The following is a 15,014-nucleotide window of genomic DNA, read 5'->3' as shown; positions in this document are numbered from 1 at the left end:
CTTCTTCCCACCGTTCTAACGTTCTTGGTGCCAACACCTGGGAGGGTTACCTGGCCCTCCTTTTCAATCCCTCGGGCCACCACGAACACTCCAGGCTTGAAGGGACAACTGAGGACACCAGCCAGAGCTACTCTCTGGGGTGTTCCAAAGGTCCCTCTAAGTCCTAGGGGCAAGTAGTTTCAGCCCAAAAGAGTAGAAGCCTGCCCTACATATCCCCTCCAACCTCTTCTCCCTCCCCACCCTAAGAGTGCCCATGTGTGAATAGACATGTCCCAGAAACGAAGCAAGTGTGCAGTCCCAATCCGCAGTTCCATTCTTATCTCTTGGTGACTTCATAAGGCATAGGCAGTCCTTTTGGCCCAGCTGGGCCAAAAGACCTAGTCGGGGGTCTATACCGACCTGCCAGTAGCTAAGGATTTCCTGCAAGGGAGACGGATGAAGCAAATATCTCCTTTCGTCCTAACCCAGGCTTCCATAACACATTTTTTCCTCACTTTCGGCTGACTGAGCTCTGAAACTGCAAGCACCCACTGATGATTCCTGCCACTCCGCACCCCACGCCAGCCTCCAATTCACAACGGGTGTAAGAAAACCATTGAATCAATCACAGACAAAAGGGTAAACTCCATTCTGGCCTTACAGACCTACAGATAGCACCAGATCCCCCCCCACCCCACCACCACAAATCGACGCCCCTATTCAGGAAGAAGCTATAGAAAAAAAGACTTTCGCCCCTTTTCCTACTAAAAACAGGGAGGAATCTTAGGCGGAAAATGAAACAAGGCCTAAAAGGACAAAAAAAAATCAGCATAACCCAGCCAAATCCAGACTTGGCAGACTCCTTCTTAACGAATAGGCCCAAGTAAGGGATGAGTTCCCAAAGACAGAGAGCCCCAAGGCCATAGACTACAAGGCTCCAAAAAGTGACCCCTGTCTATAAAAGACCAAACACTCCCCTGCGGGGGCGGGGGCTGAATCCTGCTTGCTCAGAGCTCCTGACCCACTCTGTTGGTCAATAAAGCTGCTTGCAATCGCACAGCTCCAGCCTCTGCCTCCTTCTTCCCCACCATTCTAACAGTAACCAGCTCACAGATTAAGAAGAGAATGGTACTGGAACCACCAAACCTTCTGCAGCCCCTTTCCAGTCACTGTCCCCCCACAAAAGGTATATTCTATCTTTTTTTTTTTTTTTTTGGTCTTTTCTAGGGCCGATCCTGCGGCATACGGAGGTTCCCAGGCTAGCGGTCGAATTGGAGCTGTAGCCACCGGCCTACGCCAGAGCCACAGCAACATGGGATCTGAGCCATATCTGCGACCTACACCACAGCTCACAATACCGCATCCTTAACCTACTGAGCAAGGCCAGGGATCGAACCCACAACTTCATGGTTCCTAGTTGGATTTGTTAACCACTGAGCCACGACGGAAACTCCACAAAAGGTATATTCTATCTTAACGTCTAACATCATACATTATTTTGCCTGCTTTTTATGTGTGTGGTGAGAACTTTTAAGATCTACTCTCTTAGCAACTCTCAAGTATACAACACAGTATTGTTAACTACAGTCACTATCATATGATTACTATCTTAATTGTGATGGTTTCAGAGGTATATACATATGTCAAAACATATCAAAATATATACTTTAAATATATGCAGCTAACTATATGTCAATTATACATCAATCAAGCTGTTAAAATGTTTTTGGGAGTTCCCGTTGTGGCACAGAGGAAATGAATCCAACTAGGAAATATGAGGTTGCAGGTTCAATCCCTGGCCTTGCTCAGTGGGCTAAGGATCCAGTGTTGCCATGAGCTGTGGTGTAGGTCGCAGACGTGGCTCTGATCCTGTGTTGTTGTGGCTGTGATGCAGGCGGCAGCTGTAGCTCAGATTTGACCCCTAGCCTGGGAACCTCCATATGCTGTGGGTGGGGCCCTAAAAAGCAAAAAGAAAAATAAAGTTTTTGGAGTAGGAAAAGAGCTATTTAAGAGCTTTCTACGTCAGTAATTCCCAACTGGAGGACAGATGAGCACATCTCTTCCAGGGAGCCATACCAGAATCACCTGTAAAACCTTTTCAAACTGTCTAGACCTCCCCCACTCTTTCCTCAGGGATTCTAAAATACCCCTCCATAGGGATGCAGTCCCAACAGCTGTCATAGTAAGCTGGGGTGGATAAAAGGGATGAGCACTGAGCTTTAGATAGAGACGGTAAGGGAGATATGGAAAGATACTGAATAGGAAGGGCACAATGGCAGGGCATCAGGGGTGGTTAGGAGGGGAGAGAAGAGTTTTGTTTTGGATGTGAATATCAGTATGAGTATGGTGATGAAGATATAAAGAAAATGTACATTTGGTACATTGGTTGATAAAGATGATCATCATGTAGCTGGATAATTTGTTTCTTCTAAATATTTTCCTTTCTCCTCCTTCAGTCAGGTAGGCTAGTCAGCTCTGTGCATCATTGCTTCGAGGATAGTGTGGAAAAGCAGAAACAGACCATCAGACTTACTGGCCTTTGTCTTTGAAAAGCCCAAGAAGATCACTGGGAAGACAGAGTTTGTGAGAAGATGTAGAATGACAAGGAAAAGAAGGAGGGGATAGTGAGACAGTCTGAGGAGGGGGATCTCCTTAGACTAGAAAGATATTTTCCTGGGCTGGCAGAAAAGAGGGAAGTCTGTGGTTCTACAACAGTCAGAATCCCAGCCGGGCTTCCAGATAGCCACTGGGAGAAGGAAAGACCCAGAGAGGTTTGTGACTATTATCATTTCCAGTTTGTTTTTTTATTTTTGTTTTGTTTTGCTTTTTAGGGCCACACCCACAACATAGGGGAAGTTCCCAGCTAGGGGTCAAATTGGGCTGTAGCTTCCAGCCTACACCACAGCCACAGCAACACAGGATCTGAGCCACGTCTGCGACCTACATCACAGCTCACAGCAACATTGGATCCTTAAACCACTGAGCGGGGCCAGGGATCAAACCCACATCCTCATGGATACTAGTCTGATTAGATTCTGCTGCTGCACCACAATGGGAACTCCTATCATTTCTAGTTTTTAGATCACAAAATAAAAGTGTTTGGTAAGGTTAATTAACTATCACAATGACAAAAAAGCTATTAAGTTATAGAACTGAGACTTGAAGCCAGTCAGTCAGGGATCTCTCCTGACACTGACACATATCTTAGATATTGAGAAACTAAAATTATGGGGGAGAGAGAGAACACTAAAATTTTGATGCAACTGTGAAAAAGCAACTGCTCACCATTCATGTCTAATTATTTTGCAAAATAATATCTTTGGGACTTGAGAGTAAGCCTAGGTTTCTTATAAGCTTTTGGTTTAGCGATAATCTTACACCAGTCTAAATATTCTAGAAGTTTTTCATCTCACCTTGGCCCAAACCTGGACCATAAAATTCTATGGGAGTTCCCATTGTGGCTCAGTGGGTTAAGAACCTGACATAGTATCTGTGAGGATGCAGTTCGATCCCTGGCCTCATTCAATGGGTTAAGGATCTGGTGTTGCTGCAAGCTGCAGTGTGGGTTGCAATGACGCTCAGATCTGGCATTGCTGTGGCTGTGGTGTAGCCCTTAGCTGCAGCTCTGACTCGATATCTAGCCTGGAAACTTCCATATGCCACAGGTGCAGCCCTAAAGAGAAAAAAAAAATTCCTATGGACATAAATGGCCTTGTAGATGAGAGATAACCTATCATTTTCTTTAGTTTTGTTCCTTTTCATGATTCTGTTCTAAAAAATTAAATTCTTATACCCAGATAACATTTGCAAGCTGGCCCAGAATCACTTACCATCTAGCTTTTTCAGTTTGGGCACTCTCTTGGTTGCCTCTTCAATCCAGTTCCCCTCAGCAGAATGTTTCTCTTCCAAGGGATTGCCTACAAACACCAGGTCTTCTAGGCAGGGCAGTTCTGCCAGCTTCACAAACTCAGCTATAAGTACAAAGAATATATTCCATATATGACAGTTCCATTCCAACTTTGACTATCATGATTTTGGGGGTGAATTCCAATATTACTAGCCCTCAGCTTGCAACTATTCAGAACAATTGTTGTTTAAGATTTTGAAGGAAGAGAAGTTATACCATATAAAGTCATTCTCTGAAGACATTATGAAAAGGGAGGAAAAGGGAAACATACCTCTTCTACCTTTATGCTAGTCTAAGGATGGGATAAGAAGAGGAAATGAGGTTCAGAATAAACAAATCAGTTGCCAGTGACGTGTCTTCTCTATGCTGTACTGCATCAGTACGGGCTAAGCTAAGCTGCCTTTGTCTCTGCCCCTTCCCTCATCTCTGAGTTCTTAAAGCAACTCATTTTAGCCTCTATTGTATAACTTATCACATAGTTTTATAATTATTAATTTATAGGCTAACCTTCCTCACTGAACTGTGAACTCCTTAAGGGCAGGGATAGTGTCCTATTCAACTATGTATCTCAAGAACCTGGCATAGTTCATGGCATATAACAGGGCTTTAAAATGCTTAATGGATAATGTACAGTAAAGAAGAAAAGTAGTATATATGTTAAGTAAGTCTTCCATCCAAGAATTATTAGACTGATTCCTTTTAGCCTTTGGACAATAATTTAATATTTTCATGATTAATAGGACTAGGACCTATTCAATTATAATCATTCTAAGTAAACATTTAAATATAAATTTCAAGTGTTTAGCTGAAAGATAGGAACTCTTATAGGTATTTCCTTCTGTATTTAGAAAGAGATGTCCCCATTTTGTATCTTGTTCCCTATTGGGCTATTTTCTATAAACACAAGGTAGAAGATTAGCAAAGAACCAGCCTTACTTACCCCAGTCTTTTACCAGGTTATTAGACATATAGAGAATCTTCAATTTCTTCATTACATGGATCCCTTTCAACTTCTCAATAAAATTATAGGAAATCCACAGTTCTTCTAACGTATCCCCTACTGCTTCCTGAAAAAGAAAGCAATTCAATTTACATGTTTATTTTTAAGTTTTCCTTCTGTCCCTTTCCTTTAAACATAAAGACAATGGCCTTCAGAGAGAGCTGAGACCCACTTGTCCCTGGCAGGAGAGCTGAAGGCTGTGTGGGAGTTTTTTCTCACTAAGAAAGCCAAGTACAACATTTTCTTCCTCTCTTCAAACTGATCTGAACTAAGAATAGTTACTGAAATCACCAAGAGGGGAAATAATAGCATGATTTTATCACTTTTATTGAATAGTATGCTTTTCGAATTACTTCCCTATACCTGTATTATTTCAAAATATTTAGGATAGGCAAAGGCTATTTGATTTCTGTTATAGACAGATTAAGGTCTTTTTATAAAATCACAATGCTATTAAATAGCATTGGTCTAAATTCCAGGGTGGTTTTTTCCACTATTTATTATGGAAACTTTCAAACATAAGTTGAAAGAATATTACAGTAAACACCCATATATCCACTACCCAGCTTCTACCATTAACATTTTACTGTCCTTTTCCTATCACGTATCTGTCCATCTTTCCATCTTGCTATCTGTTCATCAATTCACCTTATTTTTTTGATGTATAAAACAAAACCCATAGTCCTTCAGTTATAGTATAAAGATTATATCACACTGACTCTTTTTTTTTTTTTTTTTTTTTTTTTTGTCTTTTTGCCATTTCTTGAGCTGCTCCCTCGGCATGTGGAGGTTCCCAGGCTAGGGGTCTAATCGGAGCTGTAGCCACCGGCCTACGCCAGAGCCACAGCAACGTGGGATCCAAGCCACATCTGCAACCTACACCACAGCTCACGGCAATGCTGGATCCTTAACCCACTGAGCAAGGCCAGGGATCAAAATTGCAACCTCATGGTTCCTAGTTGGATTCGCTAACCACTGAGCCACAACGGGAACTCCCACACTGACTCTAAACACTCTATATAATCAATGGTGACACAAAAACTTTTCTTTCTTTCATATACAAAAGACAAAATGTAGAGATTATTTCTTCTTTAAAAAACAAACAAAAAAGACTAGGCAGAATCAATCTTAATGGAAAGGAACTGACCTACATACACATGGTAACTTGTAGAATGCAGGACCCAAAGACAACAGAAAGAATAAACATACCCTGGATAAAAATCTTTAATGCATTTCCCATACTGATGGAACCAAGGGGTAAAGCTGAGAATGGAGTGGCCTGAATTAGTTGTGTGTGTCATCCCAAGCCCGAAAATTTATCTTAGTTTCAACTTTCTGAGTAGAAGAAACAACAGTTCTCAAAGTACCATCCTGGCACTTTTATATCAGAATCTTGTGATTTAACCAACTCCCCTCAACTACTATTCTGATCTCTTCTCTCAAAGGATCTAATTAGTATATAATACATATCTTTCAGAAGAGGGGAATCAATTTTCATATAATTTAAACTCTGCTGCATATATTTTCATTGCACTGTAGCCCCATCCATCTCATGTCTCCAATTTAGAAAGTGTGAGACAGTAGGAAAAAATAGTGATTAAACACTAATTGGAAAATGTGGGCTCAAGCCTGGGTTCTGCCATTAATTTAGTGCCATTTTACATGTGCAAATGAGGACTCCTGATCAATTTCACATAGCCAATTTGATTAATTCCTCAAATAGCCAATTTGCAGAATCTAATCTTTTACTGATTTACTGAGAAATTGTTTAACTACCTACAAATTATAGCAATTTGTTTTAGATAGGGTAGGATAGGCTAGAAATTACTTTAAATAGGATAACTTCTGAAGATGTCTTTGTGCTTTGTTGTTGGCTTTTTTTGGGGGGGGGGTCATACCCAGGGCATATGGAGGTTCCCAGGCTAGGGGTCTAATCGGAGCTGTAGCTGCTGCCCTGCACCACAGCCATAGCAATGCAGAATCTGAGCTTTGTCTGCAACCTACGCCACAGCTCATGGCAACGCCAGATCCTTAATCCACTGAGCAAGGCCAGGGATCGAACCTGCGTCCTCATGGGTACTAGTCAGATTCGTTTCCACTAAGCCACCAAGGGAACTCCTGAAGATGCCTTTGTGCTTTGTTCGCTCATTAGAGGTGAGTTTCAGTTTAGTTTTCAGCCATTTGTATGCAGCTGTTTTGACAAATTTCGGTACCTCTGGGGACTTGGAAATGTAACTTTGCAGAATGAGAATTTCTTATGCATACTGATAACAAATGTTGTATAGATTTTGTCCAGAGCATAGTTCTGTCTTTCAGTACGTTTTCAATCTATTCCACTGCCTTTTGTACTTCCCTAAATTAGATTACAGTTTTCATGTGTTTTAGTCATCTGAGAAGTGATCATTATCTAAAATATGAAACTGAGGAGTTCTCTTGTGGCACAGTGGGTTAAGAATCCGATGTTGTCCTGCAGCAGCTTGGGTCACTGATATGGTGCAGGTTCAATATCCCTGGCCTGGGAACTTCCACATGCCACAGGTAAGGCCAAAAAAATAAATAAAATATGAAACTGACATTCTATGAAGATGGACTGACAAATCCAACAACTGGGATAAAACAGCTGCAGTACAATTAACACTAAATAAAACCTTTAAAGTTTAAAAGGTGTTGAAACCATTCCAAGAAACACAATTCTCTATATATTTGTAAGCAGGAAATAAAGACAAAATTTTGGTGAAGAAATCTGGTAAATGCTAATCAGTAAAATCTGGCTAAGTCTGTGTGGATCAATTTAGTGAAATCTGTCATTCAATAAACTAGCCATGAAGGTCCCTTCGTGGCTCAGCAGTTAACGAACCCAACTAGAATCCATGGATCCATGAGGATCTAAGAGGATGCAGGTTCAATCCCCAGCCTCGCTCAGTGGGTTAAGGATCCGGCATTGCCATGAGCTATGGTGTAAGTCAGAGACATGGCTCAGATCTTCTGTTGCCGTGGCTGTGGCACAGGCCAGCAACTATAGCTCTGCTTCTACCCCCAGCCTGGGAACTTCCATATGCTGCACGTGTGGCCCTAAAAAGCAAAGCAAACAAACAAACAAACAAACTAGCCCTTTGGAGAACTGGACACTGTTATGGGAAACAGTTCTGCGGTTCCTCCAAAAATTAAAACATTTGAACCAGCAATCCCACAACTGGGCATACACCCAAAAGAATTGAAAGCAGGGTTGCAAATAGATATTTAAATACTCATGTTCATGGTAGCATTTTTTACAACAGCTAAAAGTTAGAAACAACTCAAGTATCACCTATATTGATCAGCATGTTCTCATGGAAGGATATTCCTGATATATTATTGAATGAGAAAGCAGGAAAAATATGCCCAATATATTATCAATATAAACATATGACACACACGCACTCACTCATACATGAATGCACATGCACACACACACAGATATCTGTTAATTTGGATGTGCACGGAAAAAAATTTAAAGTATACAAATATTATTTCTGTTACTGCATGGAGTTGAGGAGTGAGGTAGGGAGAGGAACGACTTTCACAGTGTATTTATTTATGAATTGCTTGATTTGCTTTTTACAATTATAGCTAATACTCTTACACCTAAATTTTTAATCTGTTTTTGTAGTTAATAATAAAATACATGGTCACTCAGTAAATATTTATAGAGTGCTTACTACATGATCAAGCACCAGTGTAGATGCTGATCTACAAAACTGACATATTTATCAGGATTCGTATGTGTGACAGAGAGAGAGACAGAAGACAGAGAGATATTATCTAGCTGAACCATCACTTGCTTATTATTTTTTATTTATTGATTTATTTATTTCACTTTTGGCCGCCGCACAGCATGTGGAGTTCCCCAGCCAGGGATCAGATCTGAGCTGCAGTCTTGACCTAAGCCACAGCTGCAGCAACACAGATCCTTAACCCACTGTGGGCTGGGGTGCAGTGCTTCCAAGACACCGCCAATCCCCTTGTACCACAGCAGGAACTCCCTAGTGGACTGTTTTAGATATGGGTAGTTGGGTATCTTTTGAGGAAGTGACATCTGAGCTGAAGTGTGAAAGTTAAGAAGAAGCCAGTAATGTGGAAATCCGGGGTAACAGAGCTTTTTTTAAGGCAGAGGAACCAGCAAGCACAAAGGGCCTTAGTTAGGAATCAACAACACAGCATGTTCAAGGCAGAGAAAGAAGGCCAATGGCTGGAGGTTGAACTAGGAAGAAGAGTAATATGAAATGAGATCCAAAAGGAAAGCAGAGGCCGGCCAAATCCCATATAATAATGGGCTTGTAACATACCTTAATAGTTTACCTAAGTAGTTTTAAATAGACACCTTTCCTAGATTCCATGTTTCACTCATTAGAGTAGTTATATTTAACTTACTGAGGCAGCTAGTCAAATCATGCTATGAGGCTGATGTGTCTAGATGAATAAATCAGTTAGTATGGGAAATTACTGGAAGTCCAGCTTCTCTATCCCTATGCAGATTTATTTTCTTTACATTTACTCATAAGTAGTAAAGCTTTGGACTGGTTAAATGTTATTTTTGGTGTGTGTGCGTGTGCGCATGCACACGCACACACACACAGCCCCCTTGAAAGAAAACCAACTGTTGGGCATTATTGATAGGAGTCTCTAGAAAGTAAACAGATCTAAGCAAGTGATGGTTCAGCTAGATAATATCTCCATACATGCCTTTAATCCTACATCTCCATACATGCCTTTAATTCTACATCTAAATTTCTTTGTGGTTTCAAGGTATATGTTACATTCCATGGGAGAAATTATATACCACACCAATACTTGAGAATGTGGTGTTATATAAATACCTGGGGGAACATCAAGCATCTATCATATTGGTCCTAAAAATCTCGGGGTTCGTTTCATTGCAAACTTCTTTACAGATACTTCAAAGTCATGTTTAGTCTGAAGTATAATAAATTCAGAATTTTGGTACTACAATTTAATATTTTACCCATTATGAGTATGTCCCTATATTTGACATTTTTACCATCTAAGGCTCAAAGAATGAAGGCCAAATGTTTTAAAATTTACCAATTATTTAGAACATAAAAAATATTTTTTATGTATCATCGAGATTTTACTCATCATGTCTAGCTAGAAAGCAAACAATTCATCTACTGGTTATTGTTTTGGAAAAGAAAACTTCTTTTGTTTAACTAAAGAATGTATTCTCTAAGAATTTGTAAAATATTTTATAAATTTTATTCCTTTTTTTTTTTTTTTTTTTTGCTTCTTAGGGCCATACCCACAGTATATGGAGGTTCCCAAGCCAGGGGTCTATTCAGAGCTACAGCTGCTGGCCTACACCACAGCTACAGCAATACCAGATCCAAGCCACATCTGCGACCTATACCATAGCTCAGGGCAATGCCAGATCCTTAACCCACTGAGGAAGCCCAGGGATTGAACCTGCATTCTCATGGATCCTAGTTGGGTTTGTTAACCACTGAGCCACGAAGGGAACTCTAGCACAAGCCAAATTTATGGGAGTGGGGCAGAGACCAGAGGTACAAACTATTTCAGAATTTTTACGAAATATTTAACAATAAGAACTTTTAAAAATTATTGTCTTTGGGGGAACGTACACAAGAAAAAGAAATTAGCTTCATCTTTTCTGAAATTGCTTAGTTTTACAATATTGTTTCATCTCAACATCTTTGCAAGGAAATTTAAACGGCCAATAAATTTACAAATACACTATCAAAAACTTAAAAATTTAAAAATGCCCAAGACTGGTAAGGGAAAATGGGAAGCCTCATACATTACTGGTGGTAATATATGAGCTATCCAAAGAGTAACTTGATAATACGTCGCAAAAGCCTTAAAAGAAATTTATACCTTTTGACCCAGCAATTCCATTTCAAGGAATTAATCCAAGGAATTATTCATAGATGTGTGTAATAATATAGCTAAAAGGAGATTCATAACAGCATTGATTATAATAACTCCAAACTGGAAATAAGTAACTGATTTAAATAAATTATGGTACATTAATAGAATATTATGCTGTCATTAAAAAAAGAATATGGTTGAAAATTATTTTAAAAACTTAAGTCATATCCTCTGATAAAAAACCTCCGATGCAGAGTTCCCGTTGTGGCACAGCAGAAACAAATCCGACTAGGAATGATGAGGTTGCAGGTTCGATCCCTGGCCTTGCTCATCGGGTTAAGGATCTGGCATTGCCATGAGCTGTGGTGTAGGTTGCAGATGCAGCTTGGATCTGGTGTTGCCGTGGCTGTGGCTGTGGCTGTGGCTGGCAGCTGTAGCTCCAATTCAACCCCTCGCCTGGGAATTTCCATATGCTGTGGGTGTGGCCCTAAAAAGCAAAAAAACAAAACAAAACAAAACCTCCACTGGCTATCCAAGACACTTTGGAAAAAAAAATCTAAAATCTTATCAAGTCCTGTAAGGACTGGTTCTTGGCTCCCTCTCCAACCCCACTGAGAATAATTCTCCCTCACTCAACTCTTGCTCTTACTCCAGCATACCAAATAGCTTAAGTTTCAGGACGTTTGCACTTGCTATCTCTCCTCAGTCTGGAGCTCTGGTCCCTTGGTTACAGTCTATAGCTATAGCTTACATCCACACTTCTAGGGAGGACTTCCCATCAATCTACATTCTCTTATACACCTTGCTTTTATTATATTCATCACCACCTGATATATTATACAATTATTTTCTAGTCTGTCTCCCTCCACTATAATGTAAGTTCAATGAGAACGATGTCTTTATTTTATAATCCTGCTATATCTCCTCTAGTACCTAGAACAGTGCCTGACTTAGAGCAGACAATCAGAAAATACATTTCATGAATTTGTTGAATGAATGAGTGACATGGAAGAAAATTACCTTTATGTTTAAGTTAAAAAAAGAGATGCAAAATAATATGTTATAGTATGATTTCAATCTCAAAGATATCAAAGAATAAAAAAAGGCAAGAAAGATGTCAGTCAAAATGTTAGCAGGATTTAAATTGTCAGTGGTTTATAGGTACATTTTATAGTTGCTTTTCTATTTGTAAACTTTCTGCACCAGACAAGTATTATTTGTATACTCAAGAAAAAGAGTGTATGATTTTTTTAAAGTAATAAATAACGACCTACCAGTCCATTTAAGTTCTTTATGTTATTTCTTCCTAAAGACAATATCCTCAAGTTTTCTGTATAAGAAAGAAAGCAATTTTTGGTTTGTTAGGATCAAACTACACAATTGCTATAAATCTAATATAATAAAGCCTTAACAAATGTTATATAATAAATATCCTTATATAATGACTGTATTTAAAAAAAAAGTGGTAATTGAATAGGAAAAAACATTGACCTAACATCTAAAGTAAACACTGCAACTATAATTGCACATCACACCAATATTAAACTTTAAAATGGCTAGCTATTTGAGGAGTTCCAGTGTTGCCGTGAGCTGTGGTGTGGGTCACAGATGTGGCTCGATCCTGCATTGCTGTGGCTGTGGTGTAGACCAGCAGCTACAGCTCTGATTCAACCCCTAGCCTGGGAATCTCCATATGCTGAGGGTGTGGCCCTAAAAAAAAGACAGAAAAAGGAAAGAAAAAGAAAATTTGAACTTTAAATTTGGGAGCATATATATTTTAAATATCTTATGAGGACTTCCACTAGAAAACAGAAATTCATGCATAATCCACCTTACTCCACAAAGGAATAGAAGTGAAATCAAATAAATTAGTATTTTAAAAATCTTTTGCTTTCATTTTTTAAAATAATTAGATTGTGATTTGGTTTTAAAATGTCTATTTGTATTTTTTAAAGGATGTTTCTATTTGTACATCTATACGCTAATTCTAGAAGAGAAAAAAGAAAGTAGAAACAGTGGTTGGTTTTGGGGAGGAACTGAGAATAAGTCTATGGTCAGCGGAAGATATTTTTAATTGTAACTTCTTTCGGACTATTTGCATAAAACCATGTACATATATTGTTTTAAAAAATTAAAGTAAAAGACTTCTAGTAAAACAAAGGAAGCCTCATTTCTGTCCTAAAAAACTACTGTGATTACTTACGCACAGGTTATATATTCAGTTTTCACAACTTAAATTTCTGTAACTATGCTGTCCAAGCTGGCAATTACTAACCATGTGTGGCTATTAAATTTAATTAAAATAAGTACAATTAAAAATTCAGTCACACAAATCACATTTCTTTAAGAGCTTAATATTGATATATGGCTATTTGCAACTGTATTGGGGCAGTGCAGATAACTCTATCGTTTGGCCTGTTCTGTAATGTCCATAATTCACTGGCTAAGAACATATTTCCAGTTAACTGAGTTCCAATCCTAACTCTCTAGGGAAGCAACCAAACCTCTTTGAATCTCAGTTTTATCATATGCAAAATAAGGAAATATAGTATCTTTCTTATAAGAACACATGGATTTAAATGAGATAATTGTCTCAAATATTCATCACAATGCCTAATCCATGGTAAATACACAATAAATGGGTGTGTGTGTGTGTGTGTGTGTGTGTGTGGTGTATATAGTTATATAAACTTTGGTTTTAGCTTAATTTAGTTTAATTTAAAATTTGGTTAATTTGGTTAAAACTTGGTTTAATTTAAATTTAGTTTAGTTTAGTTTAGTTTAGTTTTAGTTTAATTATATAAACTTTGGTTTTAGCTTAATTTAGTTTAATTTAAAATTTGGTTAATTTGGTTAAAACTTGGTTTAATTTAAATTTAGTTTAGTTTAATTTAGTTTAGTTATATAAACTTTGGTTTTAGTTTAATTTAGTTTAATTTAAAATTTGGTTTTAGTTTAACTATAAATGATTTTAAGTTATCTTTTTTTTTTTTTTCTGGCCTTCCCGGGCCAGGGATCAGACCTGAGCCGTAGTTGTGACCTAAATCACAGCTGTGGCACTGCCAGATTCTTAATCCACTGTGCTGGGCCAGGGATCAAACCTGCATCCCCGGTGCTCCCAAGATGCCACCAATCCTGCTGTGCCACAAAAAAGGAACTCCCAGAACAAGGTATTTTAAAAGTGATCTAATTCATGCAAAATAATTTAAATATTGAAACATACCTCATGTTATAAGCTGAACTGTCCACCCCAAATTCATATGTTGAAGTGCTAACCCTCAGTACCTAAGAATGTGACTGTATTTGGAGATATGTGACATCATTTTAGGTAAAATACAGTATGACTGGTGATCTTATAAGAAGAGGAGATTAGGACACAAATGGAAACAAGCCATGTGAAGACAAAGGGAAAAGACGGCCATCCACAAAGCAAGGAGAGAGGCCTCAGAAGAAATCAATCCTGCCTACACCTCAGTTTCAGACTTTTAGCTTACCCAACTATGAGAAAATAACTTTCTGTTGTTTAAGCCACCCAGTCAGTGGGATTTGTTATGGCAGTCCTAGCAAACTAATTCTATATAACTATAAATGTGTAAAAATTAAATATTCGAGGAGTTCCCACTGTGGTGCAATGGGTTAAGAATCCGACTGCAGTGGTTTGGGTTCCTGCTGTCATGGAGCTAATATTTGGCAGATAATAAAACGAATAAGTATATTTAAAAAAAAAAACAAATAAGTATCTTAGTGACAAGTGTAAAGCCGAAAGAAAAGCAGTTAAACAGAATGAAATGTTACAGGGGTGGGAGCATCTAACATTTTAGATAGAAGGTGACTTCGAAGTAAAGACTCAAAGGAAGTGAAGCAGCTAGCCATGAGGATTTCTTGAGGAAGGACAGGCAGAGGGAGTTTCAACTGTAAAGGTTTTAAAGCAGGAACCACAGCATAAGTATTCACAAAACACAACCTAGCTGAAAGAATGAGAGGAGAGTAATAAGAGATGAAATTAGCAGGATAATAGCCTTACAGGGGATAATGTGAGAGAGAAGTCAAGAAATTACCAAAAAGTTTGGCTTGAACAGCTCGAAGAATGGAGTTATCACTATCTGAGACAGACATACAAGAAGCTGGGTTAGCTATGGCTGCAGAAGGCTATCAGGATTTAGTTTTGGATATTTTAAGTATGAGAGGTTCACCAGACAGCCAATGGAAATGTCAGGCAACTGAATATGTGAATCTGGAGTTCAG

At 38.7% G+C, this 15,014-nt stretch overlaps 1 protein-coding gene across 1 annotated transcript in view; it reads right to left on the bottom strand.

Moving 5' to 3' along the window:
- Positions 1 to 15,014, bottom strand: part of DNAL1 (dynein axonemal light chain 1) — a 55,603-nt gene that overhangs the window by 6,468 nt on the left and 34,121 nt on the right. The window contains exons 8-10 of the mRNA XM_001926259.6: positions 12,044 to 12,099; positions 4,827 to 4,953; positions 3,810 to 3,950 (exon numbers count right to left, since the gene is read on the bottom strand). Coding sequence (XP_001926294.3) covers positions 3,810 to 3,950; positions 4,827 to 4,953; positions 12,044 to 12,099 — 324 coding nt within the window. The remainder of the gene's footprint in view (positions 1 to 3,809; positions 3,951 to 4,826; positions 4,954 to 12,043; positions 12,100 to 15,014) is intronic.

The sequence above is a fragment of the Sus scrofa genome, chromosome 7 (assembly GCF_054392235.1).
Source record: "Sus scrofa isolate SSC_HxYL_T2T_F1_AM1 chromosome 7, Sscrofa_HxYL_maternal_Yorkshire_Landrace_v2.0, whole genome shotgun sequence".
Taxonomy (NCBI): domain Eukaryota; kingdom Metazoa; phylum Chordata; class Mammalia; order Artiodactyla; family Suidae; genus Sus; species Sus scrofa.
The sequence above is the reverse complement of the archived record's forward strand: the minus strand, read 5'-3'. Positions and strand labels throughout refer to the sequence as shown.